The following is a 22,218-nucleotide window of genomic DNA, read 5'->3' on the forward strand; positions in this document are numbered from 1 at the left end:
GTCAACTTTTCGTTGTTGTCATGACAGCGCAGTCGGCACGCAGCCACGCACGTGCATCCCTTTTAGATGCGCGCTTTCCAATTCGAAAAATGGAGAAAGAGACTGAGTCTGACTCTGCACCGCCATCATCACTTAAAAAGAGAAGGTGTGGGTACAAGAAAGACTGGGAAAAAAATATTTGTGGCTGAAAGTCCTAAAGGTGTTTCCAGAACACTGAACAGTTTTTTTTTCCTGCGCCTGCCTTTACTAACATGCAAGTTCACCATCCTTCCTCCCCCTTCTCGTTCCGTGAACCTCTGGAGTTGTGAGTTAAGAGTTTTTTTTAACTGTTTCTGTGTTGTTGAGCAACTTCAATTCCTGTTAATTCTATAATTTTATATTATAATTGATTTAAAGTGAATAAATTATAATGAAAAATAAATTAAATAGCTAAAGTAAATCGTAAGTGGAAGTGCATCTGTCAATTCATTGAATGTTCAAAATATAATGAATCTTTATTTTTAAAAAATTCACATTGGTTGGCCTATTCATGAGCATACATCATGTTTAGGGGAATAGGGCATTATAATTATGCCATGTACACTGCAAAAAAATGATTTTCAAGAAAAAATGTATTTGTATTTTTTTCTTGTTTTCAGTAAAAATATCTAAAAATTCTTAAATTAAGATGCTTTTTGTTAAGGAGCAAAACGACCCAAAAAAATAAGTCTAGTTTTTAGACCAAAAAATATCAAATTTAAGTGATTTTGTGCATAAAACAAGGAAAAAATCTTGAATTTAGTGTTTTAGAAAAATGTTCAAGATTTTTTTGCTTACCCCATTGGCAGATTTTTTGTTTTGGGCACAAAATCACTTAAATTTTATATTTTTGGTCTAAAAACGAGACTTATTTTCTCGGGTCGTTTTGCTCATCACGAAACAGCATCTTAATTTAAGAATTTTTAGATATTTTTACTGAAAACAAGACAAAAATTAAATAATTTTTTTCTAGAAAACAAGTTTTTTGCAGTATAAGGTGTTATGTGCTAGAAATGGGTAAACCACTATCAATAATTCGGCCCGTGGGTTGGGTGCACTGCCGGGCCAGGGAGTGTCCCACATCGTCCCTCAGAAACACACCCTTTGTCCCCCCTTGGGCTTATTAGCAGGTGGTCACCCTATCTGTGTCTGTCAAAAAGAGATCCTTAAATGAGAACACCAGTGTGCTATTTATGAAGGCTATATCTTTAACACCAAGCATATCTGCAGACTCTGTTGATTTTCTCCTTGATTCCTTTAATTCGAAAGTTAAGAGTGCAATCGATGATATTGCTCCTGTAAAAGTCAGGAAGAAGAATGGCAGGCAAAAATCACCTTGGAGAAACTCAACAGAGGTGCAGAATATGAAGAGACAATGCAGAAAAGCTGAGCGCATGTGGCGGAAGACAAAACTTGTAGTCCATTATAATATCTATAAAGACAGCCTTCTTGCTTTCAGTGTGGAACTAGGCAAAGCTAGGCAGACTTTCTTTTCAAATATTATAAACAAAAACATAAATAACACACAAACTCTTTTTGCTACTATAGAGAGACTAACAACCCCCCCAAGTCACATTCCAAGTGAAATGCTCTCAGACAGCAAATGTAGTGAGTTTGCTAACTCCTTCTCTGAGAAAATCAATAATATCAAAAGGTGATCAGCACATCCTTGAGCTGCGCCGGGGTCAGACAAATCAGACCACAACATCAGAAAGTAGTTACGATGTCTGATTTCGAAGCAGTTGATGGTAAAATTTTGGAAGAAACAGTACAGCATCTTAAAACATCAACCTGTGCCCTTGACACACTCCCAACATCTTTTTTCAAAAGTGTCTTTAACTGTTTAGAAGCAGATCTCCTAAAAGTGGTAAATTCATCACTTAACTCTGGGACTTTTCCAAAGTCCCTTAAAACTGCAGTTGTTAAGCCCCTCCTGAAAAAATAACAGTGTATTGAGCAACTACAGACCAATCTCAAATCTTCCTTTCATAGGCAAGATCATTGAAAAAGTTGTTTTCAATCAGCTGAACAAATTCTTAATTTCTAATGGTTACTTTGACATTTTTCAATCTGGTTTCAGACCACACCACAGTACAGAGACAGCGCTCATGAAGATAATAAATGATATTCGCCTCAACACAGACACACGCAAACTATCAGTGCTGGTGCTACTCGACCTCAGTGCTGCTTTTGACACTGTCGATCACAACATACTTCTTGACAGGCTGGAAAACTGGGTCGGGCTTTCTGGGGTGGTCCTGAAATGGTTCAAGTCATACTTAGAAGGGAGAGGTTATTATGTAAGTATAGGTGGCCATAAATCTGAGTGGACATCAATGACATGCGGAGTCCCGCAAGGCTCAATTCTTGCGCCACTCCTGTTCAACCTGTATATGCTCCCACTCAGAGATGTATAAAGTACTAGGGACCCAGACTTGAGTAAAAGTACAAGTTCTCTATCAAAAAAGTGACTTGAGTAGAAGTTGAAGTGCTCTTTAAGCACAGCACTTAAGTGGAAGTACTAAAGTATTAAACATGTTTTGTACTTAAGTATTGCAAGTAGTTTATTTTAAAATATACTACTTAAGTACTGAAAGTAAAAGTACAAGTATTGTGTAATGTAGTTATTAAAGAAAACAGTCAAAAGTTTGAATATAATATTGATTATATTATTTCAAATGTTTACGCTAAAGGACACTCACAATTCCTTTGGCTGTAGCAGGAGTACAAGGACATGAATGTTCAGATAATTCAGATTAATTTAACTGATATGGCGATAGAGAATTTCTCTCTCGCGCACTTTGGTTCTCTCTTCGCTTCACATTTGTCCACAACCGCTGCTCATATTTGTGAGTGAGAGGGAGGGAGGGGTCCGCCCTTCACTTTCTCCGATTGGTTTAGACCATGATCTGTGTGTGTTTCTAATGTCTATCACCACTCCGGCAGTGATAATGTTGGTTTGGAATGATTTGTAACATTTGAGTGTAACGAGTAACTATGCAGCACATAAAAAATGTATCGGAGTAAAAGTATTAATCTCATCGAAAATATGTACTGAAGTAAAAGTGGAAGTAGGAGAAAAAAAGAATACTTCAGTAGAGTACAGATACTGTATTTTAGTACTTAAGTACAGTAGTGAAGTAGTTCTACTTCGTTACTATACATCTCTGCTCCCACTAAGCCAAATAATGAGAGAGAACAAAATTGCCTATCACAGTTATGCAGATGACACTCAGATCTACTTAGCTCTATCCCCTAATGACTACAGCCCCATTGACTCCCTGTGCAAATGCATTGATGAAGTTAACAGTTGGATGTCCCAAAACTTTCTTCAGTTAAACAAAGAGAAAACTGAAGTCATTGCATTTGGAAACAAAGATGAAGTTCTCAAGGTGAATGCATACCTTGATGCTAGGGGTCAAACAACTAAAAATCAAGTCAGGAATCTTGGTGTGATTCTGGAGTCTGACCTTAGTTTCAGTAGTCATGTCAAAGCAATAACTAAATCAGCATAGCCTATTATCATCTCAAAAATATCGCAAGAATTAGATGCTTTGTTTCCAGACAAGACTTGTGCATGCTTTCATCACCAGCAGGGTGGATTATTGTAATGGCCTCCTCACGGGCCTTCCCAAAAAGACCATTAGACAGCTCCAGCTCATTCAGAACGCTGCTGCCAGGATTCTGAGCAGAACCAGAAAATGTGAACATATCACACCAGTCCTCAGGTCTCTACACTGGCTACCAGTTACATTTAGGATTGATTTTAAAGTATTATTAATGGTATATAAATCACTCAGTGGACTAGGACCTCAATACATTGCTGATATGCTCATTGAATATAAACCCATCAGATCACTCAGATCATTAGGATCACATCAGCTAGAAATACCAAGGGTTTACTCAAAGCAAGGAAAGTCAGCTTTTAGCTATTATGCCAGTCGCAGCTGGAACCAGCTTCCAGAAGAGATCAGATGTGCTCCAACAGTAGTCACATTTAAATCCAGACTCAAAACACATCTGTTTAGTTATGCATTTACTGAATGAGCACTATGCTGCTTCCGAACTGATTGCACTATATTATATATGCCCTATTTTAATTATTTTCTGTTTCTCTTGTTTTTATTGTTATTTTTAACTGTTTTATACTTTTATTCCTGTTTTATTCTTTTTCACACATTTAAAGAGTTTTTATTAAAATCACATTTATTTTCTTTTAATTGATATTTTAAATTCATGTATCTTTGATTTTTTTTGTTTTCTCATTTCTATGTAAAGTACTTTGAATGACCTTTTTGTATGAAATGTGCTATACAAATAAACTTGCCTTGCCTTGCCTTGCCAAAGTCTTTACAACCAAACAAGACTATTTGTGGAGCTCGACTAACGTTACTGTATGCCGTGTTTGGTGCGGTTTGAATTGTGCAGCGTTAAAGGCACAGACACTGATTAGTGGTGCTGATATAAAAACAATAGAAACAATAATATTTTTATTTTAAATACATTTATTAATGTTTGTTTATTATTTATAAGTCATTTTCGAGTCTTCCCCTTCAAGTCAATTCAAGTCTCAAGTAACTTGTTCTCAAGTCAAAGTCAAGCATGTCACAAGTCCTGAAAATTGTGACTCGAGACAGACTCGAGTCAAGTCACGTGACTCGAGTCCCCCACCTCTGACTGGGGCCATAGAAAGTGTATTGACTCAGTGAATCTCAGTGTGGTATGGGAACAGCACCAGACAACCCACACAGCAGGAGACTCCTATGCGGATCCGCGTTCAAGTCGCCAAACCCGCGTGACTGTCACATTCGTTTTGGAGCCGCGCAGAGGATCAGCTCCGCCTCCGGCAGCGCAGTAAATTCTACTGTCAAACTGCGGATCCTGAACGGACCCATGTCGGATCCTCGGACGCGCCTTTACTGAACGGTTAAACGATGCACACCTGTCAATCGAGACTTTCTTTGCTGGGACACGGTTCAGCTGAACCCTCTTTTGAGTAAGTATTGATTTATTGATATAATTGTGCCAGTAAACATTGTTTTTTAATCATCCTGTATACTAATGATTGGAATTACGTTGATATTAGGAAAACTTGAGCATGTTCAGTAGTGGATAATGGTTTAGCCCTAGCTGTGCATTATTAAGTTTACATGTTGGCAATTTTGGTGTAGTGTATCTGCCATCTTCTTTACAATGAAAATTAATCTTTGGCAATTTACTCATTGTTTGACTCGGTTCAGACTCACGGTCACACTGCAAGATGCCATGTGACCTAATCAGTGACTAAATGAATGCAGGTGTCAGTCAGTGACTAAATGAATGCAGGTGTCAGTCAAAGCGACTGTGTGGTTGGTAAGGACAATCTTCTCGTCTGTTATTTTGAGCGGCTGTTAACAGGGTGATTTAACCAGAGGTGTGTAACGAATTCCATTTACAGTTTTGGGTAACTAGTACTTTTAAAGTGATTTTGAAGGATACATTTACTCAAGTACATTTCTATTGAAAAAACTGTACTTTTACTTCATTCAGTGGTGTTATTAGCCTATGATAAGCATACTTGACTTTGGATGCTACATACCATATCTGTCTGTTTGATTACAGGTGCTGTGTTCAACCTGGCAACAGATCGGGCAACAAGGAGACGTGTAATGGGAGAAATGATTAAATAATAAAAAAACATTTTTGTTGAACAACTTGTCTTTCTCCAGTTATTTATTGTCAGATGTTTTAGCTGTGCATAGTGCAGCATTTCATTGAAGTTGTAGCCTAATAGATCAAGTATTTTATGTTTGCATTGACCTGGGCCTATAAAGCACTAAATTAGTATTTATTTTATAAATAATATTTTTAAACAAAAACAGAATATGCTATAACTGTCCATAAATGTAAATGGCAATTTTATATTTCCGTTGAGTAGTAATTACTTTTGTACATTAAATTGATATCTTTTAGTGAAACTTTTCTGTTAAACCTATTTACAATATTGTTAGGTTAAAAATACAAGACAATGCAGATTTAAGGTTCTATATTGCTGCAGTGGCCAGGCCTAGTGATAGTTTTGGTTTTATCCTTTAGTTTAGTTTATCCTATTTTATCCTACAGTAAGAAGGGATTTTGAATTTGAAAGTGAGATAAACGGGTCCAAAACGGACCCGGTCCTGATAGCAATAAGCTCCGGAGCGGATTCGTAACGGAACCGCTCCGGAGTCAGTAGCTCCGGTCTGCATCCGTTGCGGGTCCGTCCCGGAGCTTATTTCAGACTTTTAATGAGTCAGTTGCGGGTCCGCGGCGGATATATGAATGAATTTGCGCCACGGATGCAGAGCGTATGCAGCCCGAAGCCACGGCGGGTCCGCGATCCGCCTTCATTGCGGATCCGTCACTGCGCGCAAGTGGACGCCGACACGGGTCCGTTTCGTGGGTCCATTCCGGAAGCCGCGATACCTCCGCGACTGATCCGCCACGGAGTCCTTTTGCTGTGTGGGAAGACTTTAAAGCCCTACAGAGAGTTGTGCACTTAGCTGAGCACATCTCCAGGTCTGATCTCCCCTCTCTACAGGACATCTACCTCAAACAGATAACTGTAAAAATCATCAAGGATTCAATCCACCACAGTAACCATCTTTTCACTTTACTGCCATCTGGTAAGTGTTTCTGCCACCAAAAACAGCCTTTTAACATTCACTTGTCTACACTTATGTTCACTTAAAGGAATTCTTCATCCAATTGAAATTTGAATATATTATTAAATTGTGTCACCTATGTAGTAGAACTGTGGAGTTATTTTAGAAATTGGTGCCTTCTAGGCAGAGAAAAGTCAGAAAATTTGTTTTTTTGCTCATGTGGATGAAAAACACCAAGTCCCAGAATGCATTGCTTCGCTGCTCTACGAGGCCACTCCCTAGTCATGCCTACTGGTTTGAGACGGCAGGAGGGAGATTAAACTTGGCTAAACTCTCATTTTGGATCGAGCTTTTCCGAATGGACTCGCAGTCCAACCCCTATGGGCGGGGAAAAAAACATGCGGAAGTAGCTCCTAATACTGGCTGTAGTCTTTGCCTCTGGCCAAAATCTCATTCGTCATTTTGCGTCATCGGAGGACTTTTTTGCACAACCAGAATACAGATATCTGTCCTCTCACAGGGACATGAGGTAGGGAAACACGGTCATTCAGAAATACTGCCAGGTTTCTACTGATACAAAGCTGAATGCTAAATTGGTGAAGTATTCCTTTAATCAGTAAGATATTCATCATTCTTTACCTCATATAGACATCCTGTCTGCACATTCGCCTCTGTCTGTACAATCTTGTGTATCTTAATATTTAAGATTAGAGTTTACTTTCATGCACATTATGTCCTTTTCTATATTTAATTCTACAGTATCATTTTATTGTTGACTTTATTCTTTTTTACCTATTTTATGTATATTTTCATCAGTCAAAATATCACAAACATATTTCAAAAGCAAACATTTGTCTTACTTTGTAAACACTTTTACCATAATGTTATATTTTTTAATATGTCATATACACACTGTCATTCTAAACATAAAGCTCTTCTTTTAAAAGCTCACATGTATTTGATTGAATGTAATTGGGAGAGAGCTGTCGAATATATAAAGTAAAAACAAAAGCAAAATTTAAACCAATTTATTTATTGCTCTTTGTGGTTGTAAATGTAGTATTCGTGTACAAAGTTTGAAAAGAAAAAATGCATTACAGTTTTTTCCAATTGCTAACAGACAATTTTGCACTTTTCTTTAGTATGCTTTCCCATAATACTAAAATATGTATTAGATTGTTCACATGCACAGAAATATTTGCAGATACACACACATGCTGTTGAATTGTTTTTATTTTTCACCAAACAAGTCATAACGCCTCGTCCACATCACAGGCAATATATTCCCTTGCCAGACATCGAGGGAAGAAGCACCTTGAGCGCCTTATCCATCCCTAAATTGCACCAACATCAATCTCATCATATGTCTCTTCCATAGTCTGCAAAAGAGACATGTGCACAAAGGGCTGCTGGGTATATACCTTCCATATAACTCTTCTATGGGGTTCAAAAATGACAAGTATGGTGGGAGGCGATAAATGTTTGGTAGTCAGCAAACCAGTTTTGGACTGGAGCTACACGATGAAAGCTCACGTTGTGCTATACTACAACATACCGGTTTCTTTGGTCTACATCATTCATACACTCTGATGGTATGAGAATGTTGTGGAGTCTTTCTAGAAATGTGAGAATATGGGCTGTGTTGTATCAAGGTTGGCATGACGGTGGAGGACACCATCCATATTGGAGATGGCAGCACACATTGTGATGTTCCCATCACGTTAGCCAGGAACATCTATAATGGCTCTGTGGCCAATGATGTTCCTGTGGTCTTTTCTAGTGCTTACATCCTGATTGAAGTGTTAACAATTAACCATTCAGGTGTTTGGGCAGGTGGCACATATTGGCCATTTAGCTCGTGTAGTGTCATTTTGAATGGTAGTGTTTTGAAAAGGCAAACATGTGACTTTATGTCAGATTGTAGTGTCAGTGCATTTAAAAAGTGCCATTGTGAATTGCAAAATGTGTGTAAAGCAGAAAATGTGTTTAGACTTTTGGAGACTTGAGAAGAGGTGTTGCTCTCTGTGTGTCAGTTTAAATAGTTGTGCTGTTCATGTCATTTTAGTGTGTTAGCAATTGGAAAAAACTGTAAAAATATGTAGTGTTGTAGCATGTAGTGTAAAACCAAATGTGTGTGCTTGCATGTGGAGATGGTTGGGTGTATCAAAGGCTCCATCTTTCCTCCAGGCTGGGTCTGGCCAGAACTTCATCCACTTCCCATGCTATATTCTCTCTTGCCAGACACCGTGGAAAGAACCTTCTTGTATGGTGTATCCAACTTTCCAGCGCCATTTGGAGAAAAACTCCTCAATAGGATTTAGAAATGGTGAATATGGAGGCAGGTAAACAACTAATGGGGATGAATAGCAAACCAGTTTTGTACCTGATGGGCATGATGAAACCTGACATTATTCCAGATGATGACAAATCTTGCCTGGTCTTCATTCTGCAGACCCTGAACAAGCACGTCATCAATAGATTCCAGAAATTGTATAATGTGATCAGTGTTATAGGGACCAAGTATGGCGTGATGGTGCAGGACATCATTTTGTGAAATTGCAGCACACATGGTAATGTTTCCGCCAAGTTGTCCAATGACATTCCTTCCCCTTCTTCTGTTTTTACTGAGATTAAAGTCCACCTCATCCACATAAATGTATTCATGGAGAATGGCATGGGCATCCATTGTCCAAAAGCTATTACTTGACCTTTGGCCTATTTATATGCCACTACTAAAGTCATGATTTGTTGTTGTTAAGTAAGCAACAAGTGTTTGCAATTGCACATGTGAAGTTAGTGTGAGGCACTGATGAAATAGTGTGGAATGTTGATTGTGTTTATAAAAGGAAATCAAAAAAGGTTTTTGTGTGTTGTATAGAAAATTGTGTGTTGTGTTTTGCAAAAAGTGTTTAATGAAATTGAAAACTGAGTAAAAGGCCAACAATTAGTGTATGGTTTTGCAGATTTAGTGTGTGTTTCTGGTGTTTGAGTGTCAGGTTAAAGAAATTGTGTGACAAGTAATAATTTTGTGTGTAAGCAGTTGAAAAAACTGTAATTGCACTGTTAATGGAGCAAACCTGACTCATATTTCACTGCTGGTTATATGTCACACGGTGACGATCTTTTAGGGGGCGGAACCAAAAGTGGGGAAGGTTGGTTCCGCCCGGAAGTGTTTCCGCCCGGACGGAAGAGCCGAAACACCGGAACTTCCGGTAAACGCCGCGAGATGAAATCAAACCGATTAAACGCAGGTGTGACTCATGAATGTAGCGGCTGGGGATTGGAGGATGTGAAGGAGGAGAGGGATATAAAAGACCGCCTTAAACATGGAGAAGTTGTTCTTGTTGTTGTTTGCTGGTGTTGCGGTGGCCGTGTTGCGTTGACAAACCGTTCCGGTGTTGCAGATTAAGGACCTGGGCACAGCCACGCTGGTAGCGGTTGGAGATTGTTGTTTACTGGAAACAAAGCAGAGGAGGAAACAGAGCCAGAGGCTGAGTGTGTGACATATATGCAGGTTTTGGAAACAAATGGATTTATGTGCATCACTGTTGTGTTTCAAGTGTTGAAGAGGAACAACTCACCGTATGTGCCGCTGGAGAAGATTGGAGCGGTGTACTTGAACACGGGCGAAGAAGATTTCATCTGTTTATAAGAGAAGGGAACAAAAGGAGGAAATCGTTAACCATTGTGAGTACTCAGTGTCTGATACAGTGTGTATTGTGGAGTCACCTTGTTCAACGTGTATTGTGAGTCTTCAGGAATTAGGTTGACGGACCTGCCACGGAGCAGAGTGGTGGGAGAGCCGGGAAGTGACGATTTTTGGGGAAGCAAGGGGCCGCAGCAGCGACGTATATATTGCTGGCCCACACTTACAATGCCAACCGGTCCCAGGAGCAACTCAAAGAAGACGGGCTGTGACCTTAATGTTCACATTGAGTGCTGTGGGTGAGTCTGTGCCTTTGCTGTGAAAGTACTCTTTGAAGTAGTGCAGTGTGATGCTGTGTTTGTATTGCCAGTAGCCCCCTCCCCTCACTGAATTCACTGTGGGAGAACGAGAGGCTGTGGAAGCCGGTGAACCAACCTACTGTATATGCTGTGTGTGCCCCCCGTATTGAAGCTCCAAGTGTAGCATTCTCTTGGTCATCCCTCGGATCTGGCCTGACTCGGTGGAACGGTGGTGAAGGACATCAACTTTCCTAGACTGTTGTGAGTAAACCAATTATTAACAAGTGCTTTGTGTATGAAGAACAGCATACTGTTGTACAAAGGGTGGCGAAGATCGTATCTCACGACGTGACGGTGTTAGATTTTCCCCCCTTTGCAGTACCAGAGGCCTCTGGGAAGGCTGTACCACGACGCCTCATCGTCTCGAGGTTTGGAGTGTATTTATCGATCCATTGGATTGCAGTCACCGTAAGTCCACCATCCATGAGCAGTAGCCAATGTTGTAATTACCTGTTGAATGACCAAAAGTTACTACAAATCGAAGGAAAGTTGAAGAGATACAGTAGCTAAAGCCAACTTGCCTCTGCTTTATGTAATGAGCTGCCAGAGTAACCAGTGAAAATCCCAGTGTTTGTCAAATAATCTTCTGTGCCACAACTAAAAGCCTGCAGAAGGAGAGAACCTGAGTACCATACTTGTGGAGTACTTACCACATGTGTCACGAGCCGACAAGGTGAGAGTGAAAGTCCCAGTTTCTGCCAAGTAATCCTCTGTGTTACAGCTTAACGGAGCGAGAGCCTGAATTCGATACCTGTGAGATACTTAAAACCCCTTTGCAATCCTGCTATATTTTGCAAAAACGCCTAAAAAAAACATACCCAAAGTAAATTGCATACTGTTCTTGAAGTATTTGGAGTATATGCATGGTTTTGATGTCTTTTGAAAGGTGAGACTCTGAGGTTTGTTTCTATACAGTCAGAATCACTGTAAGTGTTACTGTTATAAAGTAATAGAATTTTAAACACACTGAAAGAGAGGAAAAAAATATTCCGCCTACTTTTTTTGTAAACAGTTGCCTGCAGAGGAATAATAATGGGGAGCTATTAGCTGGAAAACACATTGGGATCATAGCATGAAGCCTTACAAAGCTTTACCAAGCAAATTTGATTACAATATCTTAGAAAATGTGTCTTTTTCACATGTTTATCCAAGTTTATGTCTAGGCGGCCTTCTATAAAGGGCACTTGGAGACACCAAATGGCCCTTTGTAACCATTGACATAAAATGTTGTTTTTCTTGAATGCTTCAATGTACAATCATATTTTTGGGCTCTAATGAAAGGTTACACTTATAGCTACTCTATTTTATGTCCAAATTCACTGTCAATAATTGCTGACACATAGTAAATGAAGCATAAACACTTTATAGTGTTGAAAAAAACTATATTCTTGAAACTATACTTGTAAAAATAAAGATACAAAACAAGTTCTATAGTAATAAAATACTTTTAATATTAGAAAAACCACAATCTAAATATATAAATGTATATAAAAAACTATTTAGAAATTTTACAATATTACAGGTTATTGGCAACATGCCACTCGTTATTACAATCACGGCTTGGCAAAAAGCACAAATGCTCATCACATGAAGAACATTTTACAGTAGTCTTTGCATGGCAGTGCCTGCACCTTAGACGAACTGTGGTGCCGTCTTCACTAATATGCAAAGGCTTGTGATGTGCTCTGTGTGAAGTGGGCGATGGAGCGGGTATGTCAGCAACCGCTGCCAGTTACTCACTAGTGTCTCCCTAAATGCCTTCTGGTGCATTGGCACCTCCCCTTTACCTTTTGTGATATGCTTGTAAATCAGTAAGGCATTCACAGTGGCAATGTCTAAGAAATTATAAAAAAGGTCTTATACCAATTCTGGGTTTTGTGGATCACTTTATAATAGCTGATTAGGGCATTGGAAAGGTCCACTCCAGCATGCACCTGTAAGACAGATACAACAACATTGAGTCACATATTTTTTTCATTTATAATCTATATTCTACTATTTTACTTGCATAAAGTAACGCAGAAGTACAGAAGCACACACAGACACGCACACACAGACACACACGCGCAAATACGGGCACAAATACCTGTGCATGAGCGCATACAAACACACTCGTGCTCGTGCATGAGCTCACCAAACAAAACACGCATCCACACTCAAACCTCAGTACCAACAGTAAAATATGTTTTATAATACAATAAAGCACTTATAATCTATATTCTACTATTTTACTTGCATAAAGTAACGCAGAAGCACACAAAGACACACACACACACGCAAATACGGGCACAAATAAACAGACTCATGCATGAGCTCACCAAATAAAACACGCACCCAAACACAAACCTCAGTACCAACAGTAAAATATGTTTTATAATACAATAAAGCACTTACTTATAATCTATATTCTACTATTTTACTTGCATAAAGTAACGCAGAAGCACACACAGACACACACATGCAAACATGGGCACAGATACCCGTGCATGAGCGCATAGAAACACACTCGTGCATGAGCTCACCAAACAAAACACGCATCCAAACTCAAACCTCAGTACCAACAGTAAAATATGTTTTATAATACAATAAAGCACTTACTTGTCGAGAGTGACGTCTCCCCCATCCAAAAAATCTCTTCCGCTACTGGGTCAACGGAGGAAACGCTCTCTTCGTCTGAAACGTCTTCCTCCAACAAATCACTCTCACGCCTGGTACACTGCTCGACAACTTCTTCAAGTGAAAAGTTTCTTTTACTTGCTCTTTTCGACATTGTAAAACTTTTTAGACGCTCAATGCTTTCCTAGCACAGCATTAGCAGCTTTAGCGCACGGCCGCTAGTCACTGTTGGGATTTACGCACGCAGAGCGCACCAAACAAGTGTTTGTTTGTGCACGACCAATCGGGTTACAGGTTGAATCTTTCTAGTGAAGCTGCATATCCTTCTTTTCAGAATCTTATTGGCTATCAGATACGCCCGTCATTTGCAAACTTTGACGCGACATGATCGATCTATTGTCAATCAAATAGGGGACGGTCCCATCCTCGCGCAAGGGCGTTCCTTGCGTATTCTTGCCTGTTGTCACCTCTGAGAAGCACCTATTCGCTCAAATGAGGTGTCAATCAAAAGGGCAGAGTTCAGCGGCCATTTTGACATTAACACATCTGCAATGTTTACAAGTGAAGAGACGCTACACGACCGAATGCGTCGGAGATTTGGTGGCTTTGTTGGCTATTTATAAATGATACTACTATGTTCCTTGGATGTTTATTGACATATACATATGCTGTGGACTAAATATTTTACTGAATTGGATTTACTGGACCCTTCAGAGTGTAACTAGACCGTTTTTGTTGGATTTTTATGGATCTTTGGACTACAAGAAGGCATTATAGGTCAGTTTACTCATTTTCATACAATTTTGTAAGCTGGTTATTTGGTTGTTGGTTGTTTGACAAACACTCTGATTGCACTGACTGTGTTGACTGTATCTTAAAATGGTTTACATAGTTCGAATCACAAGAATCTCAGCTTTTTAATGATATATGATGTGTTTAGGTTTGTCTTTTTTAAGTTGTTGTATTTCCCAATGTTATCAACCAAAACACACGCAGTGTGCCGCCGACGGTACACCGGATTCGGATCAGGTTAACGTTGGAAGTCGGTAGAAGGAGAGAGTCCGAGTCCGACGTCGGTAGAGAGCTGGAGGTGCACACTGCCACGGGTACCTGGGTGAGAGAAAGAGCCTTAGTATTGACGAGAAATACTGTGTTTACAGTGGAGAGTCTGAGGACGAAGAGGGGGTGAACCTAGCTGCTAGAGAGAAACCTACCTGAGACCATCCTAGGGAAACGTCAAGGCACATACCATCCCGTTACCAGAGAAATCCCCCAGGTATTCATGACCCTGAGCCACCACTTACTGCTCTTGTCTTTTTTTTAATCTGCCTCCAGGAAACAAGGAGGGTGCCACGGGATCAAGGAAACCAAGGCATAGGAGCCTCGCCCCGTTGTCTCCCCCTGTCCTCGATGGTGCCTTGGATCCCCGGCACCTGGTCCCCTTTCTCCCTCCTCTTTCTGGCACGGCCCACCTGGAGAACAGATCCTTTCTTTTTAACTACCCTTTCCCCCTTTCCCTTATATTTTAAATAAAGCGTGGATTGTTTATATCTGTGGTCCGCCCCGACCTGTGACATATATATACCGCATGCTTTGTATAATCTTGTATGTGACGAATAAAAATTTTGAATCTTAATATCTTTATTCATTGTGTTGTTTTGACATATAACTGTTTGATGATATGCAAATAAAGAGAAATTTTCCACTGTCAATTCTGTTTATCATCACATGGGAAATAAACAAACAAGAAGGAAATAAAATATGAAAATGAGTCTTTCTAAAGAAATAAACAAATGATGGGAGGTGTTGAAGATGAGATATAATATAATAACATCTAAACACACAGACTCAGGATTCAGATTCAGGAGAGAAACACACAAACTCAAAAGTAAGAACTTTATTTACTTATTCCTATTAAAATAATATTTATGATATCACAGTGTTTTATAAGGATTGTGTATTAATGTTTAATGACTATAAATGAAACTTTGTAGGGATTTGGTTAAAAACAAGTTTTATTGATAACACCTTATTTCATACAAGTACACAATCTCTTACATAAACTCATTTAATGTTTTATTAAAAATAATATTCAGCATTCAGTGTTTATTTCATTGTGCTAGTTTATTTATAAGTGCAAAGATATTGAAATGAAAATGTCATGAATTGATTGTGAGGAGATTGTTTGATTTAGTCTGAGGTTTTATGAAGGTTGTTTGAAGATTTTTTTGTGTGTTTAAGGTTTTGAGACAATGTTTTAAGAAATGTGTTTTAGTGGCTGTGGAAAAAACTGTAAACTGATTATCTGATTCTTTTTCTTCTCTTCCATTAACCACAAGTGATTAGAGAGGAAAGAGGTTTTTTTTAGGGCTGTCAAAAGATTAATCGCGATTAATCGCATCCAACATAAAAGTTAGTGTTTACATAGCATATGTGTGTGTACTGTGTATAAATATTATGTATATATAAATACACACACATTCATGTATATATTTAAGAAATATTTGTTTTAAATACTGTATATACATTTCTATAATTTATATTATATATAAATATAAATATTTTATATATAAATATAAAAAATTTTTCTTAAATATATACATGATTGGGTGTGTTTTTATATATAAATAATAATTATACACAGTACACACACATATGTTATGTAAACACAAACTTTTATTTTGGATGCGATTAATCGCGATTAATCTTTTGACAGCCCTAGTTTTTTTTATTTTGTGTTTCAGCTTCTTTTTCATACTCATCCTTGTTTGCATGATGTATTATTTACTCACAGAGTCATATAAACTTTCAAAACTTCATTTTTACCACAGCTGGTCTTTTGTTGTCACATTTACAATAAATTAAAACAGAATAAATCAAGATCTGATGTTTTCAATGTGTTTGTTTTTCAGAAATGTCTCAATCTTTATATTTCAGCGTTCTTCTCATCGGTGAGTTTGTGTTTGTGGTTTTATGTTTGTTTTATAATCTCATGAGATTTGGCTCAAACTCTTTCTTTCATAGCTCTCTGTTCATTATCTGAATGCATTCAGCGCCGCTATCACCACATAAATAAAGAGATGACCTGGACTGAAGCTCAGAAATACTGCAGAGAAAACTACACAGATCTGGCCACAGTCAACAACATCAATGACATGAATCAACTGATGAAGAGTGTGGATAACAGTCTGACTAAAGGTGTCTGGATTGGACTGAATAATACAGGTGTTTATAAATGGAAGTGGTCTCTGGGTGATCCTGTGAATTATATAGACACGTCTACTGAAGCCTCAAATGGTTCAGATCAGTGTGTTTATATGAGAGATGGATCATGGCATCATCAGGACTGTAAAGTGAACATGAGTTTCATCTGCTACAATGGTGAGTGAAGCTTCATAAAATAACATCAAACCTTCACTTAACAAAACATCTTCAGATGTAAACTTTACAAGACAACAATAATAAACATCACACAAACACAAATATCATGTGAGATTATGTTTGACACATTCACTCTTCTGTAAACTACAACAAACTACAAAACACTCAGATCTCGCAACTTCATTACAATACATTGATAGATGATGATAAACATGATCGACATGATCACCACAATGAGTTTGACTCCTAAAACTATACTCCATATTGCTTACAGTAAACTGAGAGAAATATAAACAGATAAAGAGAGAAGCAAACTCACTGCAGTACCTGAAGAGTTGAATAAGTCAAGAGTTTCTGTAGATTGACATCTATGTAAGTCTATTAAGTAAATCATGAAACAATCTTTATTTTCTTAAACAGAGAGCAGTAAAGGATTCATCATTGATGATTCTTCAGTATCATGGAGAGACGCTCAGACCTTCTGCAGACAGCATCATACTGATCTGATCAGTGTGAGGAATCAGATTGAGAATGAACAGATTCAGAAGATCATGAATGACACAAACATATCTGAAGTCTGGATTGGTCTGTTCAGTGACTCGTGGGAGTGGTCAGATACAAGTGAATCTGGATTCAGAAACTGGTACTCTCCTCAACCTGATCATGCTGGTTCTGAAGATTGTACAGTGCTTAGGATGAGTCCTCAGGGTCATTGGATTGATCTGGTTTGCAGTATCTCTCAGACCTTTGTGTGTCATGAAGGTGAGTAATAAAAGTCAATGTGTGTTTGATGAAAGAAGTTTCTTAATTATTAAAATGATCTCAGTTCATCACACGCTGTAAAACATTTCTTTATTTTAAACTGTAAATAATTGTGCTGTGATTTCCAGTTATGATAAAAGAGTCTTTCAGTAATTTTACAGTATAATACTCTGAATATATTAATAATGTATACAGTATTTTATAGTTTTCTGCTTAATCTGTATTAGTAATGTAACTAGTAGATGGTGTATAAAGTTTATTTAATTACTCAGCAGTGCTCAACATCTAAAAACATTTATGAAGGATGATGTACACTGTAAAAAATTTGCTGTTATTTTGCAGCTGGTTGCCAGTAACTTACTGTAGACGATAAAGACTGAAAATGTTTCATGTTCATTTAACTTTGAACAAACTGTTGCCAGTAAATAACAAATGTAAAATCTACAGTAACTTACTTACAGCTAATACCCAGTAATACTGTAATTTCTACAGATTTTTTTTACAGTGTGGTCAAATAGTTTGTGAGGTGTTGGGTGTTTGTCATGTAGCTAACGTTAACACTTTTTTGTTTTGCTGTGTACCTATCTCAATATATATCCTTTCACTAGTTCACCTGCACATTCAGTTTAATGAATAATAGTAAATAAACTTGGCTTGCTAACATTAAAGGGAGCTCAATCCTGAGACTCAGCTCAAGCCCTATAGTAGAAGTGTGTTAAGAGAGAAAAAGAGTGAATGAAGGATGAGATTGGGGAGGAGGAGGGATGCCGGATGAATCGTCACTGGGAAGGAGTGTAAACTGACTAATCTCTTAAAGTGATTAATAGCACTAAATGTTTAAACTCCTCCCAAACCTTCATTTAAAACTTAATTTCCAGTCCACCACAGAGATAATGATGACTTATACATGAAATCTAACTCTAGATATTGAATTTAACCCTAGTTACAGTAATGTACTTGTCACAGGTCGGAGCGGACCCGAGATAGCTAAAGGGTCACGCCCCTACCTAGTTTCCACCTCGAGGAGGTTCCCAAGACCACCCCAATGACCAGACGAACAAGTATACTACGTTTAAAATACAACTTTATTAAATAGTTAAAAGCAGGGGAAGGGAAAAAGGGGAAGGACACTTTAAAACACTTCGTTTCTCTCTCTGGTTTCAGACGGGACTCCACAAGACGTGAAAGGGGGGGGTTCCTGTCTGGGGGTTTCCCTGTTGTCCGTGGCGCCCTCCGCTGTCCTGGAGGCAGAACACAAGAGACACAATGAATAGGGGGCTAGATGGTTCCCCGGCTCTGGAACGCTTGGCTCCTCCTCACGACCTTACTGTAAGCAGAGGTCGGTTGTCACCCAATAGCACACGTTACTCACAGACTGGAGCTTTGGAATCTCTCTGCACAGGTTGGTTGAGAGCAAAGGTAAGTTAGCATTCATAGAAGTGCGTGACTCACAGACTGGGACTTTCTGGTTTCTCCACAGGTTCACTGAGGACAGAGGTAAGTGGTCATTTAATAACACACGTTACTCACAACTTAGGGCTTGGGGTCGTTCTGCACGGGGTTACTAGGAGCAAAGGTGAGTTAACATTCATAGGAGTGCGTGACTCACAGACTGGGGCTTACTGGTTTCTCCACAGGTTCACTGAGGACAGGGCTAGATGATCACCACATAACCTATGTTACTCACAACTTGGGGGCTTTGGATCGCTCTGCACAGGATTGCTAAGAGCAGAGGTAAGTTAGCATTCATAGAAGTGCGTGACTCACAGACTGGGGCTTTCTGGTTTCTCCACAGGTTCACTGAAGACAGAGGTAGATGATCATCACATAACATATGTTACTCACAACTTGGGACTTTGGATCGTTCTGCACAGGATTGCTAGGAGCAGAGGTAAGTTAGCATTCATAGAAGTGCGTGACTCACAGACTGGGGCTTTCTGGTTTCTCCACAGGTTCACTGAGGACAGAGGTGGATGATCATCACATAACATAAGTCACTCACAACTTGGGGCTTTGGATCGTTCTGCACAGGATTGCTAGGAGCAGAGGTTAGTTAGCATTCATAGAAGTGCGTGACTCACAGACTGGGGCTTTCTGGTTTCTCCACAGGTTCACTGAGGACAGAGGTGGATGATCATCACACACATAACATAAGTTACTCACAACTTGGGGCTTTGGATCGTTCTGCACAGGATTTCTTAGAGCAAAGGTAAGTTAGCATTCATAGAATTGCGTGACTCACAGACTGGGGCTTTCTGGTTTCTCCACAGGTTCACTGAGGACAGAGGTAGATGATCATCACATAACATATGTTACTCACAACTCAGGGCTTTGGATCGTTCTGCACAGGATTGCTAGGAGCAGAGGTAAGTTAGCATTCATAGAAGTGCGTGACTTACAGACTGGGGCTTTCTGGTTTCTCCACAGGTTCAAAGCTGGGACTTTCTGGTTTCTCCACAAATCACACTGATATTACAGGTAAGTAATTCCTCTCCACTGCGCTGGTCAGTTCGACGCGTTGTTATTTCCACACGAAACCTCTGGGATGAAACAGTCTCTATCTCCGAAAGAAAGCACAGCACTACACTGCAAGCTTCAGTGAAAATACACAAATTGAAAGTCGGGACTCACCCACAGCATCACACGCACACCCACGTTGTGAGGTAAGGACATAAACAACAAATACCAGATTCCTCCAGCCGCTCGTCGGCCCAAAATTCCAACCCAACGGAAAGGTAGAGAACGATTACTTCTGGTTTCGTTCTTCGTATAAACAAGTCGTCCAACAGCTCAGCCACGCTTATTCCTCCGGTGGGGCCGGAACTATAAATAGACACTCCAAACACGCACAGTAATTTCACCTCTGCAACGTATATACAATATCCCAGCTGTACTCACATGTCAACCCGTCTCATGTTGCTTTCTTCACCCAGTTATCCTCACATAAATTCCTCCTCACGGTAAACATTCACCTCTTCCTGTTTCCTTCTTCCCCAAGGGAATTAGATCGTCGCTCCCCAGCCTAAAACACAGCCAAAACACAGCGGACAGCACGCCAACACCGGCACAACAGAGAAGCACACCGACTGTGATTTCAAACCTCCTTATATATGCGGCTCCTCCTACTCGGTGTCCTATCGGCGATTGCTTCGTTTATTACCCCCACCTGCACCTAATACGGGCTGATTTGGGCTTCGGGACAAACCCGGAAGTTCCAATGTTTTTCTTCCTTCCGGGCGGAACTCATCCTTCCTACCTTCGGTTCCGCCCTTCAAAACGTCACCATGTGACATACTACATAAAATGTTTTGTATGCAGTGTTACTGTTGAGTGAAAGTGCTTCACAGTTTTAAAAAAGTGTTTATTTCCTCAATAATGGAAACAATCTCAGTCAACATTTGAGCCAGATTATCTATCGTCCACACGATCGGTTATCTATCCTCCACACCCCACTACTTGAATATCACCTCTTTGTGACTATCACTCGTTGATTTTCTAAGCAAAATTAAGAATGAGGTTTTGTCTACACGTGTCTGTGCACTGAATGAATGTTGTGTTGATTAATATGTGTGATTCATGTTTGATTTATACAGTAACTGTTATCACGCATGAATAAAAACACATCAACATAACATTCAGTCAATGCATGTAGTGTGATTTGATCAAACAGTGTCTGTAAACATCATCATATTAATCTGTCCTGTATTCATTTACTAATGAGCTCTAGTAGTTAACTGGTAATACATGTCTGATGAAGATTAATTTAAACTGAAGAACTAGACAGGAGCAGGGAATATCAGAAGTGTATTTAGATGTAATGTAGGTGTTCAGTTAATACATGTTAACAGTAAACATCACTAAACATAACTAAGTCATTACTCATCTCTGACTTTAGATGAAGTGAAGACACTAGTTACCTGTGAATATAACACTGCCCGTCTCAGCTGTGGTGAGTTCATTTCATTTTCATGTTGAGCAGTGATTTAAGACCTTTTAATGTAATAATAAAATAAAATATTCACTGATGTCATTTAAATAAATATGAATAATACATCTCTAGTTAATGTTATTTTATCAACAGATGAGGGAAACATTAAAGTGATTTCAGCCAATTATGGGCGTACAGACAACACAACCTGCTCCACTGGAAGACCAGCTTATCAGCTCTCAAATGTTGACTGCAGTCTGAACTCAACCCTAAGTGTGATGACCAATCAGTAAGAAGAGTTCACATCATTACACCTATAGAGATATTCAAATCATCATTATTTTATATTCATCTGATGATCATCTTTTCATTCATTGTTTGTTTTTTCTCACAGATGTGATGGACAGCTGAACTGTTCTATTAATGTGAATAATACAGCTTTCACTGTTGACCCCTGTTCTGGAACTTACAAATACCTCAATGTGTCTTATGAATGTATCATACCATCATCATCATCATCACCACCCAGTAAGTATACACCTAATTTATCTTATATCATAGATTGAACATACATATAAATGTGATTTTGTAGACATCATAGGCATGTTTAAGTTTATATTGTGCTGCACAGATCAATCAGTTTGACATAAATGTTGTCATACAGCAACTGATCTGTGCAAGGCGGCATGAGGTATTAGGCAAGAAAAGGCACGTTTAATTGTATAGCACATTTCATACAGAGAGGTTATTTAAAAGAAATGAGAAAACAATATATAAGAGAAAAAAGTATGTAGAAATAAGAGACACGCAAAAAAATTAATCAAAGATACATGAGAATTTTTTAATTAAAAGAAAATAAATGTGATTTTAATATAAACAGTTTAA

At 38.9% G+C, this 22,218-nt stretch overlaps 2 protein-coding genes and 1 long non-coding RNA gene across 3 annotated transcripts in view; 2 read left to right on the forward strand and 1 right to left on the reverse strand.

The window, feature by feature from the left end:
- LOC129431801 (macrophage mannose receptor 1-like) overlaps positions 1-22,218 on the forward strand; it is a 169,149-nt gene that overhangs the window by 45,539 nt on the left and 101,392 nt on the right. The gene's annotated exons all lie outside the window — the stretch shown is intronic.
- On the reverse strand, positions 12,073-13,605 carry LOC141365395 (uncharacterized). The gene is made up of 2 exons (XR_012370631.1): positions 13,245-13,605; positions 12,073-12,580 (listed from the first exon to the last, which is right to left on the reverse strand). It is a non-coding gene; the product is annotated as an uncharacterized lncRNA (long non-coding RNA).
- Positions 16,177-22,218, forward strand: part of LOC141349256 (C-type mannose receptor 2-like) — a 29,485-nt gene continuing 23,443 nt past the window's right edge. The window contains exons 1-3 of the mRNA XM_073869850.1: positions 16,177-16,213; positions 16,287-16,647; positions 17,071-17,405. Coding sequence (XP_073725951.1) covers positions 16,177-16,213; positions 16,287-16,647; positions 17,071-17,405 — 733 coding nt within the window. The remainder of the gene's footprint in view (positions 16,214-16,286; positions 16,648-17,070; positions 17,406-22,218) is intronic.

The sequence above is a fragment of the Misgurnus anguillicaudatus genome, chromosome 1, assembly GCF_027580225.2.
Source record: "Misgurnus anguillicaudatus chromosome 1, ASM2758022v2, whole genome shotgun sequence".
NCBI lineage: Eukaryota > Metazoa > Chordata > Actinopteri > Cypriniformes > Cobitidae > Misgurnus > Misgurnus anguillicaudatus.